This window comes from Scomber scombrus, chromosome 16 (assembly GCF_963691925.1).
Source record: "Scomber scombrus chromosome 16, fScoSco1.1, whole genome shotgun sequence".
In the NCBI taxonomy this organism is placed as follows: domain Eukaryota; kingdom Metazoa; phylum Chordata; class Actinopteri; order Scombriformes; family Scombridae; genus Scomber; species Scomber scombrus.
Window position 1 is genome coordinate 21,140,262 of NC_084985.1, and position 25,940 is coordinate 21,166,201.

The 25,940-nt window shown below is 41.3% G+C and overlaps 1 protein-coding gene across 2 annotated transcripts in view; it reads left to right on the forward strand.

The window, feature by feature from the left end:
* Positions 1–23,583, forward strand: part of trit1 (tRNA isopentenyltransferase 1) — a 36,333-nt gene extending 12,750 nt beyond the window's left edge. Inside the window, exons 2-11 of one of the 2 annotated variants that reach the window (XM_062435565.1) lie at positions 2,948–3,088; positions 5,804–5,902; positions 6,373–6,527; positions 8,337–8,479; positions 8,577–8,691; positions 13,350–13,462; positions 13,604–13,681; positions 21,346–21,455; positions 22,160–22,277; positions 22,786–23,583. In XM_062435565.1, the coding sequence (XP_062291549.1) occupies positions 2,948–3,088; positions 5,804–5,902; positions 6,373–6,527; positions 8,337–8,479; positions 8,577–8,691; positions 13,350–13,462; positions 13,604–13,681; positions 21,346–21,455; positions 22,160–22,277; positions 22,786–22,994 (1,281 nt within the window). In that variant the 3' untranslated portion in view covers positions 22,995–23,583. The remainder of the gene's footprint in view (positions 1–2,947; positions 3,089–5,803; positions 5,903–6,372; positions 6,528–8,336; positions 8,480–8,576; positions 8,692–13,349; positions 13,463–13,603; positions 13,682–21,345; positions 21,456–22,159; positions 22,278–22,785) is intronic. The other variant, XM_062435566.1, reaches the window with a different exon arrangement.
* Positions 23,584–25,940: the final 2,357 nt, after the last annotated feature.

A 25,940-nucleotide genomic window follows, 5' to 3' on the forward strand; every position in this document is an offset into this window, starting at 1 on the left:
CACCATCAGTTCACCATCCTTCTACTACCTATCATCCTGTCTACTCTCTGTACAATGTGTGTGTGTGTCAAAAGGAAAGATAGAGTAGTGAAGCCAAAGGAGGGGTGGGGGTGGTGGTGGTGGTGGTGGTGGTGGTGGTGGATGATAATGTGTGCAAATTTGTCAGGAGCATCCTGTTCTCTGTAACAAGTACACAGCGCTCTTCTGTCTCCTCTTATGTTTGTTCATCTTCTCTCTCTTCTCCTCTCCAACAAGCTAAAATCCCCCCTGTCAAACCTTCATACTTTTTCATTTGCTCTCCATCTCCCTCATCCATCCATCTACCGTCCGTCCATCCATCCCTTGCTTGGCTGACACTGGTGTCGTGCAGAGAAGCGGTGAATAATTTATTTGGTTGGGTTGCTCTGTCCTGCCCTGCTCCCAAAATTTTGGCTTGCCACCGTGCTGAAGAACATTGGGTGAAATACACGCAACCCACACACGAACTGTCAGCAAGGATATGATCAGTCCAAGGAGGGATGAACCAAGGGCAACTGGACTTGGTTGTAGATACTTTTACACATTTGGTCCCGAATCCAAAGGGCTTCTTCATTTCTAATTGACTAGCAGGAAATCCTAGGTATTTAACCTCTGTGTGGGGTCATTACAAAGGTCATTGATACCACTTGGTTCGTTAGTGCTCCAGGCTGTAATAACAGTTGTTGGAGTCACCTGAGGACAAGCTGTTGGATGACAGTTGTTGGAGTGGTCACATGAGGCCGGGTGTAAATGGTTGTTAAGTCTCCTGGGAAGGAATGAAAGGATGAAATTTAATCCATTCTTTATACTTGTGCTCTGGTGTTTTTGATTTTGGCAAGGTTAAATAAAAATACACATCTCTCTATTACCTGAAAAAAGAAGCCTGAAAAATGTTTGGGGTCCAGTGAGCATTGGACATCTCGGCACACGTAATCTAGTCTTAATACATCCATGCTCTAAAACTTGAGTGCCTTGCCTAGTTACGGTCTAATATCGCCATCTTTAAAACATGATTTTGACCCTCTCCTCCCCCATCTTTCCTCTTTCACTACCCACGCCTCACAAAGATTCTAGTCAGTAAAATGTAAAATATCTCAACTTTCCACAATGCATCGTTTGTGTTGAACGCTTCATCATTTTCATAGAGGGATGGTGGGTGGGAATCAGTTTAGGACAAAAGTCAAGAGTGATTTCATTCATCCATTCTTTCATGCTGTTCATGTTGAGAGCAAATTTCAGTCTCAATACCCGACTGACTTCTCATGATTTTCCTACTCTGAATTATTGAACAATAGAGTGCTTCACCAAGCTGTTTTTTTAACCCAATTCACGGATGAACCCGACCAGACGTTTCAGCCTACTGGTAAAAAGCTGAAAAAGGTTTCATAAAGTTTTCCTGGCAACACCAGGCTGATTCCCTTCTCTGAGTGACACACAGTTTTCACACAGGAATTCTGGACAATGTGTGGAGAATCAGGTTTGAGCATTGGAGATTGTCCATGTCAGATGCGTTGTCATCTACTGGAAATACTCTGTTTGTTTTAGGCGAGGGGGGCAGGAGGCAGAACATGACGCGAAAAGTATGCTGCGGTTGTAATTCAGAATTTTTAAGCTTTGCTACAGTAAATGCACCACGTTTCTGAACCTCTCTTTAACCTTTTGAACCAGGGATCCTCGACTGGTTGGGGCCCCTTTGTTCAGTTTAAACTTCCAGGTTAAAGCACAACCTTCACCTTCAATACAAGTTTGAAGTTTTAGATTCCCCAAAACTTCAACAGTGAAATGAAATATTTAAAATATCACGTCTTAATATAGATCTTGACCAGGTTTTTGTATTTTGCCGGTGGAGGTCTTTAACAGCAGATTGTTAACTCTGCAAACATGACTATGTTGCAGCTCTGACAACTCAGCAAACACGAGCAGAGTAACAAAAGTTCAAACCACGGCTCCTTGTACATTATGCAGGAGCTACAAATGTACTGAAAGCTGAACGTAGTGAGTCATCTTTCTTTCCAGTCGCTGCACATATTGAGCCAGTCAGTTCGTAGGGATGTAAACAATCTCAGTGGTGTGCCATACCATCACACCGTTCCACAAAGCTTTGCGGTGCTATGACTACACATGCACTACATGCCTGTGGAAGAAACAGCAAGTGACATAACGATAAATCCATACAATACAAACAAACACTATGAACAGCAGAGATGTGTTCTTGTCTTGTCTTCTTACATGTTTAATTTTTCTCAAGTTAGTAAATTTTCAAAGAAACATGGACAAAAGCAAGAATAGGTGTTTTTAAAGGCCTCTGGGAACAGAAACACTCCCCTCTTGACTCTCTCTCTCTCTCTCTCTCTCTCTCTCTCTCTCTCTCTCTCTCTCTCTCTCTCTCTCTCTCTCTCTCTCTCTCTCTCTCTCTCTCTCTCTCTCTCTCTCTCTCTCTCTCTCTCTCTCTCTCTCTCTCTCTCTCTCTCTCTCTCTCTGTACGTATGTGTGCGAGAATGAAAATCATGGCAGGCTTTTACACCAAGCTGTCACATTCCGAGAGGGAGCCCCCTCGCTGGGTGATGTAAAATAAACAGAGGAGGTGTCTATTATTTTGTAGAGAGATTTCAGGTGGACAGCACTCCACAACACTCCTTCCTCCTCATCCTCACCACTAGCCTACATTCCAATCCCTCGCCATATTTGTTTGATGAAAGGTATTTTTTTAGTGTTGTCCAGGCTTTTAAGCTTTCTAGGGCAAAGAACTTAGATTGAACTCCCATTGCTAGACTTTTATGTAATTGCTGTAACCTCCATATATATTCTATGACTGCAATGTATCTACTTGTAAAGCATTTATTTCTAATGATTGCTTTCACTCACTCGATTGTGATAACATCCCTTTTGCTCTGTGTTGACTGGTTCCTTTGTATCCTCCCCCCCTCAGGTGTACCATGGTCTAGACATCATAACCAATAAGGTGACTGCAGAGGAGTGCGCCCAGTGCAGACATCACATGATCAGCTTTGTGGACCCGTTAGTAAGCAGCTACACGGTGGTGGACTTCAGGAACAAAGCCCTGGCTCTAATATCCTTTCCTGAAAACATGCGGAAGCAGAGGGAACAGTATTTTCCGTAACACCTCCTCTCACACGTAGCCATCACCTCTGTCTCATCTCCTGCCTTGATTATTAAGTGGTAACTATGAGGGAAGAATTTAGTTGATTTGGCTTTTACTATTTGGTCTGAGGGTATGTGTGTGCGTGCGTGCGTGCATGTGTGTGTGAAATATGCATGTGTGTGTAGAAGACAATCTGTTATGTCCTCGTTTTGTCAATGTGTCTCTCACTGCAGATGTTGCACTGAAAATGAGAAGAGAGAGAGAGAGAGATCACTGAGATGATATTTATAGTGGAGTGTGTCTGTTGCGCCCTCACAGACACACACACACACACACACACACACACACACAAACACACACACACACTGGGCAGTCACACCCTCTCGCAGACACCGGCCATCACACAGATGTGGAGAGAGGAGGCAATAACTAGAGACGGTATTAATAGATCAGGAAGGTACACACACGTACACACTCTCTCTCTTCTCTCTCGCGCACACACACACTCACTCACCAGTGCGGCGAGGGGATGCAGTAGCTCCAAGAATAGGCTTGTTGCAGCTCGAGCCTGCTGGTGGGAAGAGGGAGAAATGGATAGAGATGAATACAGATTAGAAGGGAGGGAAGCAATGTGGAGGATTTCAAACTGTAATGCAGGAACGAGAGACGATGGAGGGGAAAGACGAGGGTGTGGGTGTGTGTGGGTGTGTGTGTTAGATGGAGAAAGCTGACATGCTTGACAAGTTCAAAGACGCAGGCGGCGGACTTAATGACGCATCAACAGCTATCAATTCTTCATTCAACATGCCATTCACATAACCTCCCTCCTTCTATACCCCTTCCCCTTTTATTGGCCTGTTATCTTTCTGTTTTCTCTCTCTCTCTCCCTCTCTATTTTTTTCCCTTGCTGCTTGTCAGTGATCATCCTCACTCTTTCCCGTCTCCTTCCTCCTTTCCTTGGCGAACACGGTGATTCAACCCTCACTGATTTGTAATTGTGTGTGTGTGTGTGAGAGAGAGAGAGAGAGAGAGGAGGTGAGTGACGATGGCTGATGGGCCTTTATCTTGTTTGAGTGGTTATTAAATTATCCCTGTGTAGAGAAGGTAGAGGCTAGTAGAGGGAGGGAGGGGGAGAGAAAAGGAAAGGTGCAAGATGGGGGGAGATGCGACAGAAAAAAAGAGAGAGAGAGAGAGGAAATAAGGTGTGGCACGCAAGCTCTGTCTGTGTGACCAGCAAGGTTCTAATATTGATATTTGAGATGAACCATATCGAGAAGCTGATATTGAGATTAAATAACATGCCAGTATTGACTCTGTGACTGCAGCTATTAATGAGTAATAAATCAATTAATTATTTGGTCTATAAAATGCTCATGTTGAGGTATTCAGATTGCTTGTTTTGTCCAGCCAACAATGCAGAATCTTGAGAGATGAAGTTTACTACAATATAAGTTTAAAAAAAAAGCAGTACATTTTCACATCTGGAAAGCAGAAACAGCTTTTTGGGCTTTTTATAACTTTAACGATTAATTAAATGTCAATATTGTTGCAGTGTAATTTTATGTTAATTATATATTGAACACTTTAAAGGGATCATTATGCTTGACACAAATTGGGTGGTTCAAATTTTGGTCTGACTGCGTCAAAATGCAAGTGTTAATGCCTCTAAATGGCCACACTCGAATGCGTCATGCAGATGGTGAGAAACGATGAATTGTAGAAATAGATGATTGGCGGAGGTTGTGTGATGAATCGGGGGGGGGGGGGGCAAGTTCAAATCCTGCCTACATTCTCACACCTGGACACATATACAGATGTTACAAAGATTATATGATCAAACTCCACTAATTCCAGCGTGAGATAGATGCAGAGGAAGGGGTTCAGACACTGTCACATGATCCGACAAGCACTTTTGTCTGAAGCATACTGAGACCTCAAGGTTGAGTATTTTACCTTATACACACAGTTCTATTAAATGTCCACAGTAAGAGTGTATCATCATATCAGCCACGAAGCACTCACAGTTACTGTAAATGCTGACAAGAAGGAGGAAACCACTAAGAGAGTCAATACTGAGTTTAATACCTCCTCTTTACAAAATGACAATGTAATATTTACCTTAAGTGGCGTCGGTCTTGTTTATTATGTATTCTGCTGAGGCATTTATTTTTTAGAGCCACAAACTGTGCTTGTAATCACAGTCCCAGCATGCCTGTTTTGACCCTTGTACGCTGTTTGCAGCACTTCTGTCACTAGATATTAGCCAATTTTTTGCCTTTTTTTTTTTAAAGTGTATTTTTCAAGGTAAATATACAGAAAGAAACTCACTCCCGCTGAGGTGTAAACTAGCAATTTAAGGCTTTATTTATTATAAAATCAGACAACAGTCATGCTTGCAGACTGGAACTTGAATTTTGTTTTTATTTCAAATCTTTCTTTGAGGTAAAAAAGGCTCTGAAAATAAAGAAGTATTAAGTAAAAGGGATGCAGTGACAGATGACAGACCAGGGTTGTTTTTATGCCATTAAACTTTGAATGCAATCTAATGAGCTCAAAGGTAATTTCGCAATAATTGTAATTGTAGCACATTTGTGTAAAAGTTTTTTTTTTTTAAACCAGGCGTAATCACACCAGAATTGTTCATGTACCTAAAATGTGTTTTTTTCCTTAACACACTGTGACATAGATGACATGCACAGCAGAAACAAACTGCCAATCGTTGTTGGAGGAACAAATTATTATATTGAGTCTCTGCTGTGGAAAGTTCTGATTGATGCAGCGGTGAGTACAAGAACAGCACAGCTCGAACATACTTCTCTCTTTGACCTCTACTCCTCTAACACATCTTCTGTTTACTTTAGTTATGCACTACTTTCTTATTTATCGGCACCCACTGTCTTATATTTGAAAATAAGCACCACTTTAGGCCAAAGTGTATGCTGCTTTCAGTGCTTAAAGTTATTCTAGTGTTAAAATTTGGGCTTTTTTCATCTCATCATTTGCCAAGATGTGACTTCTCAGGTGTTGTATCTTCGTGCTGCATAATAATTCAATTGAAACGCTATAAATAAATGATAGATAAAAAAGCCCAAGGTGCATTTTCTGATTTTGTTCCTACTTATTTTCTGCATTATTTCTGTCCCGAAGCGCTGTTGTAACACTATGTATTATTAAGGTTTTGGAGGTGGGAGGAATTTGAATGCAAGCACTGCTAAACTCTAAAACTCTAAAGTTGAAATGTCCAACAACAGGAGAACAATGAGTCAGAGGATGGAGGAGATGGGGCTAAAAACAGGAAGTTGGAGCTGGAGAAACTGGGAGGAGCCGAGTTACATAAACGCCTGATGGAGGTGGACCCAAAAATGGCTGCCATGTTGCACCCCAATGACAAACGCAAGATTGCCAGGTGATACAGCTAGCAACGTGTTTATTAGTACACATTTGATAATATATTATTCATTTTGTGTAACCAAATATGTTTTTAAAAAAACACATTTTTCAAATTTCTATGATGTGTATTTCTAGATTTTTTTAACATTTTTGCCTTTCTCCATCAAAACTACTTATCAAACAAAACTGCACAACCATTTGGAGGTCAATTCAATCAAATGAAATAATCACACTTATTCTATTTTGGCTATAAATGATAAATTAAGTTGTTCCTGCGTCACTCTTACTTGTCAGCCATGTTTTATTTAGCTAATCTGTTGCTAGCTAGTTGGAGTTAATCAACCAAGTTCCCTTTATACATCCATGGAGTTAATAGCAAAAGAAGCATATGCAACATTAGCGACAAAAGCAGCTTCAATTTTGTTTTTAATGTGTAACAATACATTGTGTTACTAAGTTAGCATAAAACAGTCCTGGCGTTTAGCAGGTAAGCTAGCCAACTAGCATTACGCTCTTGGTGTGTGATACAACTGAATGTTGAATTGTATCTTACTGCCCTCCACTCACTCCTCCAACATTTTAATATTGCTACTGGTAATAATTTATGCTAGCACGTCTACTTGAAGTCCCCCCAACTTGTGAAAAATGTGTTTTTCTTCTTGTTCCTTCAGTTGAATGTTGGAGCTTCACTGTGTAAAATGACGTATGTGCAAAGTTTGACACTTAAAGGCTGTTTTCACATTCATCTGCTGAGGGGGGAAAGTGTCTCTGTGCTCAGAAAAGAGATGACTGGTTTACTCTATAGAATATAAAACACAGATCAAAAATGTGTCGGATGCTTTTGGAAGATGGGGGAGAAAAAAACGGGGCACTTCAAACAAGAAGGCAACCCAAGCACTCCAAATATAAGAAAATATTACAGAAAGGTAGAAAGTATTAAAAAGCCTTTATTGTAATGGCTAAATCATTAAGTAAACAGGGCTTTTTCAGGGCTTTAAAACAGACAATTTAGGTGTTGTCTCACCAGCACCAGCCAATGGGAGGCAATAACATGACAGGTGAAACAAATTAAAAATAATGAAAAAATGAAAAATACATGTAGATCGTAAATGGAAAATAGATACCGTATTTGGAAAAACCATATTAGACACAAATTATTATTCAAAGCAGTAATTTTGCGTCGTAAAACATGCCTGGAGGGGATCTTTAAGTAAATTTGAGTGTGTGTGGCATGCTAACTTCTATCTGTAAATGTGTTATATATAATAAGTTCTCTCTTGTTTTGTGTGATGTCTTGAAAGGCTAATGCTTTGTCTCAGACTGACAGTCGCAGTATACAGCCTCCTCCCAAACCGTGCTGACAGGATGAGTGTCTGTTTACACACAAACGCGCGTGCACACACACCCACACAGCTTGATGAGTAGCAGTGAGCGCACTCTGCTCTTTTGTGTGAGCAGGTTAGGTTACCCTGCTCTTCTCTATGACAGGAAATGACAGGAATCATCTTTTCTTTATAACCTCAGGGCGCTGTCATGCATGGCTAAAGAGGCGGGTTCGGATTTGAATCTCAACCTCTCCATAGTTTTGTTTAGCTCAGACTGTGTCCTGGTGAGAAAATAGTTGATTTCAAACTGTCTAGATTTATTGTTGCTGGTAATTATCTTGCCTTACTGCTCTCAAACTAGACTTTAAATATGTGGCACAGAAGAGCATTGGAGGCATTGCATCAAACTTAGAAAACTTTGAAAATCATTTGTTTGGGTATGTCTATATCAGAGTTTAATTTAACCACAACACCTCTGCTTGTGCTATTGTCCTCTACAGGAGCCTGCAAATCCATGAGGAGACGGGCGTCCCCCACAGTCGCTGGCTGGAGGAGCAGAAAGGGCTGGAGGGAAGCACTGAGCTCGGAGGCCCGCTGAGATACCCAGATCCCTGCATCCTCTGGCTGCACTCTGAAGTGGATGGTGAGGAGGGAGAATTGTATGGATTTCCATTTATTCTAATGTTAAAACGGCATGAAATAAGTATTCAGGTCTTCTTTTGCTGGTGCACCTTTTCTAGCTGTCCTGGACAAGCGGCTGGATGCTCGTGTAGATGAGATGTTGTCTGCTGGACTCATAGAGGAGCTCAGAGATTTCCACGTCCGCTTCAATCAGAAGAAAGTTCAGGACGGCAGGTAAAAACATGAGCGGGGAGAAAAAGCTCAACCCCCTGAACTTATAGACTCAGTATCCTGATATCCTGAAATCATATTGCCTTAGGGCTGCCAAGTGTTATCATTGTTTCAGATTTTATCTTTAAAACTGTTGTTTTTTCGCAAGGTTTTATAATCTTGATTGGCAGTCATGTCAGAAGAAATACTACATGATGGAGGGATTATATTAAATAGATCATTTGTTGAGTCTCATGGGGAGATGTTGCATTATCCTGCCCTCATTAAGCCAAAAAATACTGGATTGCTACATGAAGCTTCTGTCTCAAGCAATTATCCCCCCCTCCTTTTCACCTCAAAGCCTATGAAAATTCAGCTTATCAAATACAGATTTTGGGTATATTTTAGCATCCAAAAACCTATGACCCCTTTTTTCCTTGTAGTCATTGCTATCAAGCTCTTAAGAGGTGGTCTTTGGGTTCAGTATCCATGCAACAAGTTCAAAATCCCATTCTCGTCCTCCCAGCTAAATTAATGATCCAGACATTCAGTCTGAGCCCAGAGTTAACTCCTCTCTTTCTTGTAACCAGGGCGACGGGAGTCTAGTAAACTCGGCCAAGCAGCCATCCAGTTATTTATTTCCTCTTCCCGGTTTGACAGGTCACTCTGTATGCTGTCGTTTCCCAAAGGCCCACAGGACCAATTTAGAAACAGCCCACACTGTTGCTAGTTTAGCTCAGATGGGGCTGATATTTCTTTAGGATGTCTAGAGATTATTAATAATTGCAGAGATAAGACCTCTCCGTACAACGTAAGCACTACCGAGGGATTGCAGTAATTGGTGCTTTTTACCTCAGCGCTGCAGAATTTTACGCCACATTGAATGAACATCCTGGCCGTTCTGGAGCAAATGAGTATTGAGTGAGGTGTCTGTTGTAATATGATTACGTTTTTCCACACATATACAAATGCATCCCCAACATTCTCTTAACAGCTATCATGTGACCCATAGCTTACTGGTCCTACATCCCTTTTTCAGTGGTATGGAGCCACTGTTTCATGTTCTGTGAGTGGTTTTGTGCGTTGGTGTCTCGGGGTTACCACGATCCACAGGCATGGTCATTTTATCTGTTTCTCACTGTGGTTTATAAAAATCCAAAAACACCCTCCTGTGCTGTTTATAGTGGCTGTTTCCTCTCTGATACTAACAAGGCTTCCACTTTTATCTGTCATATCTGGAATTTCAAAGATTTTTAGACAGTTCGAACTGGTTTTTATAAAGGGTGGCTCTTAAGTATCACTCATCGTTGTACTTTTGCCAAAACTAGCTCACTTCCTACCACGAATGCCAAAACAAGCTGAAAGAAATCTTGTGGCCGAATGCGTAAAGACACCTTCTGCCTCATTTTGATGTGGGCTGTGACAGTTTGGATTCATTTTGCTCTGTTATTTATTTACCAAATCTGCATAAATTCCATTTTTTCCCGCCACACGGTAATAGATTTAGTTGTTAGGATGGAACATGTTTGCTGTTGTCTTGTGCTTGTTTCCATGTGTATAAGCCACACCCTTGTTTCTCAATATGAGTTTGTGGTTGTGGATACACTGTCAGGATAAAATACAGATAATGATATGGGAGTTGAGAAAAATGTGTCATCGGCTACTAGATCAGAGATATTAAACTGAATTACGATCAATTATTATTATTTATTCATCAGTATTTGCTACAATTCAAACTGTATTTACTTTCTGCTGCACTTTGTGTGCAGCACCAGAGGAGGACTTGTCGGTTAACGGATCTCGGCTGTCGTCCTTGAATCACCTCTCTCGCGGTCGGGATGGAAAATGCCATGATTGACATTTCCACTTAGAAGCACACATCAATTGATTCAGCAAGCATTATTATTTTTTAAACTTTTAACAACAAGCAAATTCTTGGGCAGGAATAAACGCTCCATTATCTCTAGCAGATTTTAGTCCCAGCAGCTACCTACTCACCATATGGTGCAATATAAGAAATAAATAGCATCAGATTTAAGTAAGTGTAGAACTTTCTTCTTCTTTTTAATGGAGTGTAGTGATGTGGTATTTTTTAAATGCAGGATTTTATTATGAATAAACTGTCTCCTGTGCCCTGAAAGATGTATTAACATGTAGGTTGGTTTCACTAACAGCTGAAGCAGATATGTGAACATGTACTGCTGTGCTGTGTGTCTCCTGGCAGCAGATATTGATATTGTGTGTGTGTGTGTGTGTGTGTGTGTTGGGGTGTGGCTGCGGGGAGTTGATGCATCGGTGGAACGATGCCCAGGAAGCTGCCAATTCCCTTCTTTCGTCCCTCCTTTCTTTTATCACCCCATCACCCCATCCCTCCTTCTGAGCCGGCAGCCCCCACCTTCCCCCACTTCATCCTCTCTGTCCCTCTCTCTCTCTCTTTCTGTCTCTCTTTCTCTCTCTCTCTCTGTCTTTCTCCCTCTCCCTCCATCTCTGCCACTATTGCCCTCTCAGCAATCTGATCACCCGAGCACTTTACTCCCCCCTCCACCCATCCAACCCCCCCATCACCACCACCTCTCTCTGTCTGTCTTTCTCTCCTTTACCCTCATGTCTCCATCCCCGGCTGGCTACTGTGGCCAGACATCAAGGTCAAATCTCTCCCTCCCTCCCTTCCTCTCTTCCTCTCTTCCTCCCTCCGTATTTCTTTTTCTCCCTCCATTGACTCTACATTTCCTGTGCTCTGTCGCTACTCTCAAATTTCTGTCTCTGCCAGACTAGCCAGATTTATTTTTGTTAGTTCCTCTCCTTCTTTCTGTTACAAGTGTTTAAGTTACAAACAAATAGTTTTAATACAAATGTTTGTTTGTGCAATGTATTTAAAAAGAGAGTTAAAGAGCAAAGAGTCAAAATTGACAGCAGGAACAGTGAATTCAAGGTAAAAAAGTAAATCAGAAGACAAAAAAAACTTTTTTTTAAATAAGTGGTTTAAAAAAAAAGATATTTTTGGTTTACATGTTTAGAGTGATCTGAAAATTATTCAAAAATCATTTTAAACCATCTGCGAGAAATGCATCTCATCCATTTCTCTTTCTCGTTGGGTCTAAATAGGTTTTTTTTGCATATTTGCTCATCTGATTATGACAGAATAAAAAACCATAACAATTAAGAGCGATCATAAACTTTGCAGATCATTGAGCAGTGGTGAATTCATTAATATTCAATGGAGAAATTTTAAATAGCATGAACATATTGATATTTTCTTAGGCTGATGACAACATGGTTTAAAACTGCAGTTAAATTGTACTTTTTGTATTAAGTTTAGAAATGAATATGAATGCATTATTTGTATATAAACAGATAATGTGTTCAGACAGCATCTCAAATATTGTAGTTATATACTTGACTAAAGTTGCACATTTTTACCTCTTTTATTCAAGTGTGCCAATGTGCACATTTTGGCAGTAGACAGAAACTGTAGAGTTAGAGACCGTCTTAAAAGTGCTCACCAAGAGAGCATATGTATTTTTTGTCAATAGCTTTCTTTATTTTTTCATAAAAGCTTCAAACTAACTTTATTCTCATCAGGACCTCCTCCCATCTCATATTTAACCTACATTTCCAGAATAAATTATGCAATGTGGCTCATAATGGCCTAATGTACTATTATGTCATGTTTTTTTCCAATAGCTTTCTCATTTGTTAAATCAAAAATACCTCGGACCAACCTTACATTCATCTGGGCTTCCTCCCATTATTTTCACAACATCCTTTTTTTATTATTTGATTAATTTAGGCACATGGTTAAACATGCTGAGCTCTTATTTTGAATGCATTGTTAGCAGCTAAAGTTATACAAATTAAAAGTTAAAATTGTAGTAGAAAACAAAGAAAAATGAAAATAAAGCAGCACAGACGATCCCCAACAGCATTTGGTATACACTCACAATTCAGGTAAACATCTGAATACAGATACTTTTTGTGAAATAAACAGATACAGATGGTAGATTTGTGTTTGTGATGCTGTGTTTGGACCAAACACAAAGTGAGTTTTCACCTTTTTAAGTTTAAACGTTTGCAGACTTGATAAGATGGGGGAAAAAAATGTTTCTTGCAGTGGCAGAGAGTAAATTGCCACCACACCTGACCTCTACTATTTTTGCAGTCACGGCAGATTCTGAAAAGTTTCAGGTCATTGAACTTGGCACGCAAACCAATTGCGGAGCGATTACAAACATCTGAAAAGTTCAGCGTGGGTTTGAACAGGCAGCTCCGCTCTAACTGGGCTGATATGGTCTGATATTGACGATATCAGAGTATAATGGTCTCTCTCTGCTGTGTGGCGAGGTAACCAGCAGGCCTGTGCTTCAACCTTGTGTCACTGTGGTCGAGCTACCGAGTCTCAGCACCCGTGGATCCCTCTGCCAGTGCCATTCAGTTTTTTAATGTCATCCTGTCACTGTGTCCCCTGAAGGGCTTCACATCTGCTCGGACTGATATTCTTTGTTCAGGGAGGGAAAGAGAGATAGAGGAGGTGGAGAAGGTGAAATTACTCACCATCGGGTGTCTCGAAATGTCAAGCGGGAGACGGAAACTTTATTTTATTGATGGATAATATTTCTTTTCTTCTCCTTTCCCTTTCTTTCCTTTCCTTTCCTCCACTTTCCTCTCATCTCCTCTCCTCTCAGTCAGGACTATCAACACGGGATTTTCCAGTCGATTGGGTTTAAGGAGTTTCATGACTACCTAACCGCTCCTGAAAGCAGCACCCAGCAGGAGAAAGACATCCTTAGAGAAAAAGGTCAGAGAATCACCTGATCAGAGTCACAAAGATGGATTTCGATGCACCAGTTGACCGATCAACCAGAAGAATTGATTTAAAGATTTTTTTTTTCTTTTGTCCACCCTTCATCTTTGACAGCCTCCTTTTAACTGTCTTCAGGTATAGAAGCTTTGAAGACCGCGACGAGGCGGTACGCCCGCAAACAGAATAAATGGGTCCGTAATCGCTTCCTTAAACGTAAGTACTCTTCACCCACCTTGTGTCTGTATAAGTGTTTTTTTTTGTGTGTGTGTGTGTGTATTGGTTGGTTGTTCCTCAGCAATCGGCACTTCCTTTAACAAGATGAGATTCGCACACTCCATTAGATGCACAATAAGCCTCTCAGCCATCGCATTGTGTTGTTTATCCAGGATACAGAGTGTAGTCTAGTGTGTGTGTGTGTGTGTGTGTGTGTGGGTTCATTTATGTGAAATGTTTTTCTTCACAATTCTCCAACAAATAAAAACATCAGAACACTTTTGTCGGCAATATTTGAGGTAGTTTATTTTTTTATTGGCCGTCGCACCTTTTTTTTTTTTTTTGTTTGACAATGGAGCGGTTCATGTTTTGTTTCATCATAGGCAGCCACACTGTGCCAAACATCTAAGGCGGATTTAATATTTACATAGCTTTTTAAAGTTCGACATTTTGAGAAGTACACTCATCTGCTTTCTCGCTGAGAGTTAGATGAGAAGATTGATAGCACTCTCTTCTCTCAATCTTCTCATCTAAATCTCTGCAAAAAGCAAATCTCAAAATGTCAAAACTATTCCTTTAATGGTTCCATTTATAGCAATACAAGCTTCCACACTCGAAATGGCACGCTGCTTTAAAAGCGTGTGTACTTGTCCTTTAAAAAAAAAAAAAGCATTTGGTAGTGCTGCATATTTAAATTGTGGATATCAAATTCATTTATTCACCGGCACAAAATTGGATTGGATTTTATGCAGCGTGGGTGAGCTGCTGTGACGTAAGAAAGGGGATAAAGTTTCAAAATCTATCCCTGGTTTACACCTGCAGCTTGGACCCCCGAATGCTCCTTTTTTTTCCAGCACTAAGTCTCCCGTGGCACCAAATGCATAGAGATGAACTATAGCGGTTGGTTACCTGCCAGAGTGGCTGGCACAGCAGAATGGAGAAACACACCCACGGCAGCCAAAATCAGCCCAGGTTCGCCAGGTGGTGATTTCCCACCCTTGTCGCAACCCGTGGAAGTCAAATGTGTTTTAAAATGTTTATAAAGGCTGAGTGTATTCCTGCGTCCCAAACGGAAACCTGGCCTCTGCGTCCCACCGGCAGCATGCCCTGCAGTAACCCAGCCTCCTAATCCTGTTAGGCCCAAGTGGCTTAGGCTACGCCAGGCCCTAAACCTCAATACCCCTCTTTCTGACCGCCTGCCTGCCCGCTGCACACACCATATGGTCTTCATCACATGTGTATGTGTGTTTATCTGTGTGATTGCGCTTTTTAACATGCAGTATTTGTCCGAAGTTGTCCGCAACCTCTCTTTGGAGATTCTGTTGAGAACAATTTGCAGCATCAGTCCTCGCAGCGCAGGTTGCAGCAGATGAGATCAACTCTCCAAAGTGTTAAAAGTCTGAAACTTTATATTTCATTGCCGCCACTTCACCCAAGGTACTATGAAAGTGTCCAGTTGACTTATCTCCTCTGTTGTAGAGATTTAGAAAGGTGTACTCTGGAAAGACCAATATCAATCGGGGTAAGAAGCACAAACCTGTTACAGCTTTCCTAAGAACTCCAGTTTCACAGAAATCTTCTCAAACACTCAGAGATTGAAAGTAAACACAAGAAGTAGACGATCCCTGCAGCTACTGGAGAGTTTTTAGGACTATTTCTGTTCAATCTGACTCTTCTTTTTTTTAGAAAGCTGTAAGAGTGTATATCCCCTAAAAAAGTGAATAAAAAGTTATTGAGCACACTGAAACCAAGCTCACCCAGGATCACAGTCCCACATGTTTGTTATCTCCTCCACCCCTGGCCACGGTCTTTCCTAACCCAAGTTCTTGCTCTTTAATCCACTTCATCCCATCTTACTGTCCTGCACTGTCTCTCCTCGCCGCCCTCTCTTGCTGTGACTGCTGACCTCTTTTTCTGTTTGGTCTGAGCCCGGCACGCACACACACAGATACCAGCAGGCCTCAGCTGAGCAGGCTAATCTCTTAAAGCATTACAGAGCTGCCGGGAATTTGCCCCGACCACACAAAAACTCGGGCAGCGGGGTCAGCGGGGGCTACGCGGACCAACCCGAGCATATAAGAGACTAGTGGGTCAAAGGGAAAGAAGAATTGTGAATGACAGGCCAGGCAAACGCAATGAAGTAGGTTAGAGAAGCTGGAAAGTGACCTGAATGTTGATGTGGACATGTAAATATACAGCGAGAGGCAGAAGCACACACCTCAAAGGCATAAGTTTAACCCCATTTTTTCAGCTCACATTTGAAGCATTTAGCAGGATGTGCTATATGGAGACACTGTGAGAGTGTGAGCAGGTAGGCATAGTGTCTTAAATACTTTTTAGCAAGATACGTGCCTCTTGATCAACTCGGCTTTGGTTGCTGTGGGGATTTAAACACCAGGTCACCCAGCTCAAATTAAATTAAGCTTAATTTATTTTGCCTTTAAGCACGTATGTATGTGGGCTTACGCATATAGGGTGTGCATGTGTGTGGTTGTATGGGAATGTTTAATTAGTGGACTTAATTACCCATAAAGAAAAATGGTAGTTGGAGGTTATATTAATGTTAATAAGTGCCAACTCTTAGGCAGAAAGCCCCAATGCCCTCAGAGTTTTTGTTTTTGTTAATTCCTTGGAGACTTGCATGCGCACGCACACTCCACCTGTAACCAGGATACGCAGGTGTAGTTTTAGCGAGGCCTCGTGAGTGTTAAGTAACAGGGGTATAGGTATCTTTCAGTCCCAAGAGCGAGCGAGCGAGTAAGTAAAAGGATAGATAGAGGGAGACGTAGAGAGCGAAAGAGGGACGACACATGGAGAGTGGAGGTAATCTGATCCAGCTGGGGCAACAGCTGTGGGGCGAGTTTACACCCTTTTCTTTCTAGAGAGTACGCCGCTTTCATGTACGTGCACACACTCACACACACACACATACAAATGCCAAGCTGGGGGCTGGGGTTGTTGTCGCCGCAGAGACCTCTGTCTCACCTCCACTCTGGAGACAGACAGGAGAGAGAAGATGAGAATGACACAGAGGGTTCAAAGGAGAGAGTGGATGCATTTCCATCGCCTTGTAGTACAGCTGCTGAAACCTGGACACAGGAAGAGTGGATTTCAATATGTGTATAAAAATATACCTGAATGGAGGGACATCCTGGTGACACTGTTACTATTTAATACATACAAGAAATAATGCTGAACATATAAATAAACTTGAGTGGAAACCCCCAAGATTCAAGTCAACTTGTACTAAAATAGCTCACGACATTTTTAAGTTGCTTCCAGAATGACAGTGGCAGTTTTTAGCTTTTTAGTAATAGTAGTAGAGGTTTCAACACACTAGCAGTTGTTAGTAGAAATAAGGGTTTATTATTGTTTATATACCAGTTATAAGGTGTGCTGTATATATGTAGTCATAACCTGATGCTGGTATATAAACAGATAATGAATGACAACATTATTAAACAGCTTTAATTATGTAAAATACGTCTTCATAGGAGATAATGAGTTGATGTACATTATTAACACTTAAAAAAATGTGTTTTGCTGTCAACTACAATATAGTGTGTTATAAATTGTTTATATACTGTTATACTGAGTTTTGCTTCTCTGATTGATGCAGGCGAATTGAAACACATTTTTTTTAATGCACCTTGACATTGAATCATCTGCTTCTGCTCCTTCTCACAATCATGTCATGAGTTTTACAGGCTTCCATTTTATTAGAAAGCATTAGATAGACATGAAATTCAATGTGAATAAATATGTAAGAATATAGTAGTTAATGGTAACATGCAGTGATTTATATTTTGCTGGAATTACAAAGATTTGCTCAAAATCCTGCACATTTGATAAGGCAGTTGACATGAAAATACAGACTCTAGATCACAAAGGAGAGAGAGAGAGAGAGAGAGAGAGAGATGCCTAGCTGTAATCAAACCAGACATTGCAGATCTAGTGTGCGTCATAACCACTGGGATATAAAAAACCCACACATATGAGTGATGGAGCTGGTACAAAGGAAAAGAAACTACAGAGAAGGCGGGTGAGGAGTGACAGTACAGATAATGAATAAGGTGACCGTTGTCTTCAGTCATAACTGGCCAATTTCACTCATGTCAAAAGGTACAAGAACATTATTACAAATTCTACACCTGATTTTTTTTTTTTTTTTATCCTCTGTGGTCATATCTACATAAATATCCTCAACCAAGACTGTTAACCTGCTCTAGAAATGTCAAACATGAATCATCAACAAAGAAAGAAGGTGAGGGAGACAAAAAGAGGAAGAGGAACTGTAGCATAGAGGAAGGAGGCTGTTGAGTGAATGGAGGCAGCTGTCGCGCTCCGGTGTGGACGACGGCCAAAGGAGCACAGCTGGGTCGCTGCGCCGAGGCTGCTGGTGGAGTTTTTATAGCAAAGCACACACACACAGGCATACATCCTCACTCAGCAAACACAAGGATAACGCAACAAATGACTCCTTGCCTGTTGCAACAGGTGGACTACTGTTTCAACACAGAGACACACACACACACACACTCTCGCACTCTCTCTCAACACTGGCAAGCAGCTGCCGGGCGACAGGAGATGCTCTTTCTTGTTGGCAAAGTGAGCTCCCCTGTGTGCTGGAAAGCTTACAGTGTGTGTGTGTGTGCGTGTGTGTGTGCGTGCGTGTGTGTGTGTCAACCACCCCACTCTTTGTCCTTTCTTCATTTCTTATCAACCCTCCATTCTCTACAGAGTGGATTAGCAGAGTTAAATTTCACCAGATCCTAAACAAGAATGGTGGAGTGAGGAGTGTGTGTGTGTGTGTGTGTGTGTGTGTGTGTGTGTGTGTGTGTGTGTGTGTGAGTGAGACACAGCATCTGGCAACCCACCATACAGTATCACCCTTTTATTTACCACCCCAACACTCGTCCCAGCGGGAGGTCGGAGATCGTAAAAAAGGGAGTTGAAGAAGGGAGGGGATGTTGGAGGAGATGAAAGAGCAAAGTAAGATGAGAGTTAGCGGCAACACGAGGGCACAGCACGGCGACAAGGTGAAGTATTTTTAGAGCACTTAAGGGAGAGCTCCAACCCGGCATCTGGTATAGGTATGCCAGCTGACGCTCGCCGCAACCACCTGCCTGCTATTGTGCCACTGACACAAAATATTTCCCCTCACACACACATGCACACGCATACACACACACAGTGGCAATGCCAGTGAAACCCGAGGCTTTAATTACAAGTCACTACTGTTTTAGAAAAAAAAGAAAAAAGGACACGCACAACACACATATTGACCTACTCTGTGGCTGTATGCTAAATGGTGTACACAACAGAAAAAAAACCAAACACTATGTGAAGCCAAATGAAGCAGGTGCAGGGGTGCTTTGTACTTACCATTAAGGGTTATTGTGTTTATTTTGCTTCAGTAACAGTAAGCCCACTGTCAGCTGTTCAATTAAACACAGCTGGCCCTGATGTGAAATGGTGTTTAAGTGGCTGACGGTAAATTAAATCAACAATATGCAAATTTGTACCAGAAGGAGTTGAACTGTGGATTGGGCCAAGAATCAAACTCCCAAACTTAAAGAATTAGTTTTGGTAATACGCTTACTCGCTTTCTTGCTGAGTGTTAGGTGAGAAGATTGATGGAGGGGTATCGATCTTCTCACCTCACTCTTGGCAAGAAAGCTAATTTGTAAAGTCAGAAGAGAACCTACAGAGAATTATCATTTAACTCTGTGGCCCCCCCATGGCTTTATATAGCTTTATAGCGGGTTGTTAAGCTGTGTGGCCCTAAACTTTACTGTTTTGGTTCACTTTCAACACTCAACAAGCTCTAAAAATCAACTGCTTGCTAACTGCTTATCACCAAATGGCTAACAGACACAGTTAGCTACTAGATAGTGGAGCTTTTAGCCAGATATTTCACTTAGGAGTTGGTAGAGAACAAAAACCGAGCTAAAAGAGAGTGAATATTGGACTTTTATTCACCAAGTGGACAGAAACATGACTCAAAATGAAAGTTATTGTTGCTCTGTAACTGCAAGGCATGCAAACAGGCAACTTCTTGCTAACGAACTCGTCATATCCTTTTAAAAGTTTACGTTATGTTAGCGCTGTGTTCCTAATTTGTTTCTGCTGCACACAAGTGGCCAATAAAAATACAGTTAATGCAGGTTTATATTTGTATCTTTTCAAGCGTAGTCTGAGTGAAGACTTGTTCCTTGTCCTCGTCCTCTGACAGAGACAACACAGTTAGTTGTACAGATGACCAGTTTTACAGTAGACACTCTGTGTTCCTCTGTAATAATAGAGTCCTAGACGCTTCCCAGCAGAGTTCCTAACTCCTGTCTGTCATCATCAATGCCACAGTTCAGCCAGTGTGTGGAAAGGATTAAGTCATAATTGAGTTGGCTAACTGTGCCTTACAGGTTAATGGGATTCATTTACATGAGTGTGTGTGCGGTAACAGTAAGATATTGTATGCAAAAACTGCACCAGGCGGCAACTTTGTGCCTCCTGTGAATTTTCAAAGCACACTCTTTGTTTTTGTCCTTTAAATGATTTCATATAGATTTTATTTATATTTCACTCTTATCATTTTTATGTGTATTTTTTTATTTATAATAATGAATCTCTAAATTGAACACATGTAACATATCCAACCTGCTTAAATTGTAACTAAGTTTATGTATGGTTGCAGTTATTAAAAGTCACTTTTTCTACAAGTTGCCCACACGTTGATTTGCTGTGTATCTACATGCTTTCAATCAATGCAGGGCAGTGGCTCTGGATGCAGACAGGCAGCAGATAGACCGACAGATAGATAGACAGACCAGGGTATGGTGATGCTGTTTAGTGCTGAGGCCTGGCCCGGAGACTGCTGACTGATGCAAAATAGAAACACGGGGGTGGAACAGTTAGATAGAGAGAGAGAAAAAGAGAGCGGGTGAAAGCTGAAGCGAGACTGATGGCGAGAAAGAGAGAGAGAGGGACGGCACACAAGAGAGAAGGGTGGGAGGAAGGAAAGAAGGAAGGAGGGGAGAAACATTATCGAGCCAGTGTGAGTCAGCAGGTTGACAGAGCTTCAGGGTGTGGCTCCAGCACATCACTGATTGTGTAAATTTCCCAGTATGCACTGGATGCACCCTCGCCTCCATATCAGTCACTCAGATACACCGTCACTCACTCTGCAGCATGTTTTTTAAAATTTTTTATTACATGCAGGATAATTTGCAACGCAGTCTTTACATCAATATATCATATATACATTTATATCAGCGCCACACTCTTTTAATATTATTCATGTGCTGCAGTTTTTTTTAAATGACACTTTGAATGCAAAATCAATCAGTGTGCTGGATGTCTAATGGGATGGAAAGACCTTAACTCAAATACACTGTAAAGCAACGCTATATCCGCCTTGAAAAGCATTATGTTTATTGGCAGTTTGTGTTGGCCTTGTAAAATACATGTTTGCTAACTGTGTGTGTGTGTGTGTGTGTGTGTGTGTGTGTGTGTGTGTGTGTGTGTGTGTGTGTGTGTGTGTGTGTGTGTGTGTGTGTGTGTGTGTGTGTGTGTGTGTGTGTGTGTGTGTGTGTGTGTGTGTGTGTGTGTGTGTGTGTGTGTGTGTGTGTGTGTGTGTGTGTGTGTGTGTGTGTGTGTGTGTGTAGGAGCAGGAGACAACATGCCAGCGGTCTATGGCTTGAATGTGACAGACTTGTCGAAGTGGGAGGAGATGGTGATGAACCCTGCACTGCAGATACTGGACAGTCTCAGTAAGGTGGGGCCCCGGTCGCCTTCTTTACTCCCTTTTTATTCCTTTGCCCTTTCCGCTCGGTGACTTTTTTTAAACATAAATTACTTATTTTTATGGTGTTGTTTTCCTCCTCTTTGTTTTTCCCCCCTTCCTTCCATCACTTTAGTTGCCTCATTTGCTGTCATTTGGTCCCTTCTCCCCACATCCTAATTGGTTCCCTTCCTTATTGCATGGTTTTTTGCTGCTTATCTAGCTCCCTTACTTTTTCTTCTTCCTCTCCACATCACTTTGCATTCCTTTTCCTGTTTTCTTCCTTTCTGCTTTTGACGCTCTTTCCTTATTTTCTTTGCTCCTTTTGTCCAATTCTGTCTCATCTAGCTATCCTCTGTGTCCTTTCTCCGTTTACTTCCCCTTACTTCCTTCTTTCCTTGTCTTTAATTTCATACTTCTTTTTTCTGCATCCTGTGTTCCGCCTCCTCCTTCTTACTGTATTATTTTCACATCTATGTTTTTCTTTTTTTTTCTCCGAATTTTCTCCTCCACTATATTTACTGTCTGCTGATTTGTTTGAGTGACCAAAGTCTGAGTGTGAAATCTATGCAAAAGTCCTCTAAATGTAAATGGAAAGAATAAACTACTAATAGTTTACTACAAAGGAAATGGTGAGTGAGTGAACAACACTCAAACTTAAAGCTTTTAACTGAAAACTCTCTGGCTTAACCAATAAGGGTGAGGAGCCGGCCATTGCACCAATCAAAGTAGAGGGGGCGAAGCATGGAAACAAGCGGAGCTACAATGCGTGTGATCTGTGCGACAAAGTGATCATCGGGGATCTGGAATGGACAGGTGAGGCTGTTGATCCACATGATACAAAAACCATGTGAAATGAATGTTTCTTATAATGATTATTTTTATTTTAAAAACACACTGCTCAGAATAATAATGTCTGATTTTGAGTTTCCACAAAAAAGTCCAATTACCTTATTAAAATCCTTAAATCTGTTCTAATCTACTCCTTCTACCTTTTTATTAATAAAAATATTTTATAGAAATTCAGCATCACTCTGCACAGCTCAAACATCCAACTGTATGACATTTTATACATTTTTAATACAGTTTTGAATGGAAGAGGAATTTAAACCCTGTAAAAGTGACAGTAAACCACTTGCCTCATGTGTCCCTCAAACACAATAAAAATGTGCGCAAAAAATCTTACAAACAACTTGAGTTTACACGGCCACGCCTTATTTTCATTGATGGTCAGAGTGTCACTGAGTTCATGCAGCATGTTGTACATTGCAGACATATCCGGCATCTCAGCAGTGTCCTCTGTGATTACCCTCTTTACCCGCAGCTCATCTGAACTCCAAGAAGCATCACTTTCATGTGAGGAAAAAGAGGAAGCTTAATCCGGCCTGTGACCGGTCCCAGAGTCCCGCTGCACCTCCCGCCTCCGATGCAGAGACCGCAGAGAGCCTCTCAAAGGACGCCTGCGCTGCTCTTGCCCCGGACTGCAGCCAAACCTCTCAGGAGTCCTCACAAGACACACAAGGCAACGCGTGAGGAAGTACCTGTGACATTGTAACAGCTGCACTGACTGTGGACTACATACATCATCATTCAGGTTCCCAACACATCTCTGAATTAAGAAGTGGATATTTTGTTGCTTCCTATAGAACCATATGGAACCTTTTTGATCCTGCTGATGAATTTTTATATACAGCGAACATTTCTCAGTCTCATGGGCTCAGAGTATGGAATTCTTGAAATGGTTCATTTGGTTGGAGTAGAGATATTGATGATCTTTACAATTCCAGCAAAAGCAGCTCTAAATGACAAATTGTATATTTGGTGGTGTGTGCATCTAAAACACAGAGTGTTTTGTGTTACTCCCTGAAAAGCCAAGTTCAATTGTAAGAAAAAGGTTTATTTTTCTAATTTTTGCAGAATGTGCCTTAAATGAAGGTTTATTGTTGCTGCCTGCTGAAAATCTACAGAAGAGTAAGTAAGCATTGTAGGATTTAAGTTTCTTGTCTCCTGTTAAATCACTATGCACCTTTAACTTAAGCTGAAAATGTCTAATAAACCAAAAGATGTCAGTTTCTCAGCCAGTGGAAGAAAAATGTGCTTTTGTCCCCGAAGTAAAAACTAAAAATACACAAAATTGGAAACATGACACCAGCAGTTGTTTTATCTTTATGCTTACACAGCATTAAATATTGCTGCCACCTTCTTTTATTCTCAGTCAAATTTGTTTCCTGCTTTGTTTGACAATGACAATCCAGTTCAAAACCACGCCCACTTCCATATGATGGCAACCTTGACAGTTGTGTTCCTGTGGAAACCGCGCTCACACAAAAATGTATTACAATGTGCAAAAAACCAACTCCTACATTACTGCCATCACATCAGCATACAACAGATAAACTTTATTGTCTATACAAGTAATCATTTCTAATGCAAATCTTTCTCCAGGCTTCTCTGTCCAACTTGTTTTTACAGTCAGTCAGCTTTGTAGAATCCCAGCACAGCCCTGGTGGATTATAACACATGCCGCACAGTGTTTAGTAGAAGTACGCATTTCTAAACATTGAGGTTTTTGAAGACCTTTTCTCGTGCAGCACAATCACGATCCTGAATCCTGAAAATACAAAACATGCAAAATGGCCTGAGAAAATCCAACAAAATAGTGACAGTGATCTGAGAACAATAACAAGTTAATGATCATATTAACTTGGAATGACATGAAAACAGATTTCATAACAACCTGGCACAATGCGGTGGGATGTTGTAACAACACATCCATAAACAGTAATCATGGAGTTGATGGACTTTGAAAACTTGAACCATCGATATATTACATGAACCGTATTAAAATGTTAATCAATGAAAATTTGAAGCTCTTAAGTTAACATTACTAAAAGGCCTTTGAAGTGCCTGCATTCCACAGCTAGGAAGTAGCACACTACCCAGCTAATTCTTGTCTCATTTGGGGACTGATAACAGTGAATTGACCCATGGGACCTACGTAAACTCGGTTTCCATGGAACGCAGCCGTCGAGGCTTCCGTCATTTGGAAGTGGGCATGGTTTTTATCCAAACTGGGTTAGGAAAACAATAGATGCCAGCAGGTCAGGCTGCGAGGAGAGAGAGTGTTTTCGCAGCAGTGATTGCAGGTCTTTGTTTATCTAGTGGTGTGTTGTACCCCTTTGAAAACCAAGGTGTGCCTGCCTGCCTGCCTGCTGTAAAGCCACTTACACAATACCTGGCAACACTCCAAAGGCCTCTTTTGGCTCTCTCTTTCCCTCTCCTCATCTGACTTTTGATTTTCTCACTCACCCCTCCTTCTTACCAATCGCGCAATTGTTCCCTGCTAACACTCCATCATCTTCTTTTCTTTAAATGTTCAGCCTGAGACTAAGACATATTCACTCAACATGAGTTTGGTTCACAGGCTCCCACTGTTTGACCTCATCCACATGACTAAAAATATTTCCAGCTATATAATAGCTGGAAATGTGTGTGTGTGTGTGTGTGTGTGTGTGAGTGAATGTGTCCCACATTTCCAAAACTGGGTCAGGCCTCAAGCTTACTGGGAGCTTACCATACAGTATGGGTTATATTGGGAGTCACACTGTTAACTTAAGGTCACTGTGCAACTGGTGTCTGGTTTTTGTAACACTTTTTTTTGTCTGGATGATTTGTTTTTCTTTTTTCTTCTGTTGTACTTTAAAAAAAATCAGACGTATAATTGCTTTGTTTTCTTTTCCAGAATTTCTTTTACAGAAACACTGAGAGAGATCTTCTAATGAGGAGAAAAATACAGAATCAATCAACTGATGTGCTTGTAAATACCTCACATTTTCTTAGCCAACGTAATGTGTGGTATGTTCTTATCTCGAGTGCCCCGGCTTGTCTGGCCCTGACACCTCCAGGCACTGCTGAATCACATTACATTTGAAGAAGGAGAAGAAGAAAGCTTGTGCAATGCAATGACATAAGGCTTCATCCCCTTAAACCTCGCATACACACATTCACAGAAGTGGAGAACTAGGGCAACGTCCACAGTCACAAGGCTAATTAGTGATTTACGAACGGCGATGCAGTGGATCATCTACAGACACACACACACACACACACACACACAAGCGTGTACATGCACTGAGTGAACTCATTAGCTGTAGACAGTGAGCATAGAGAGGCACCACACCAGCTTTGAAATGAGAAACCTGCAACTATAGTCTCACACACACACACACACACACACACACACAAATAAGTGCTCTTTAAAGTCGAGTTTTCTGCTTTACTTGAATATTTGATTTGATGACGGTTGCTGTTTGAGCAGGCTTAGAGCAGCTCTGTGTGTGTTTGTTTGTATGTATAGTTGCATCAGTCAGCGAACCGCACAATAATTCAGCGCTCCATTTCTGTCTCTCTCTCTCTCTCTCTCTCTCTCTGTCTCTCTCCCTCCCTCTCAGTCCATTCCTGCCCGATAGTAGCTCAGTT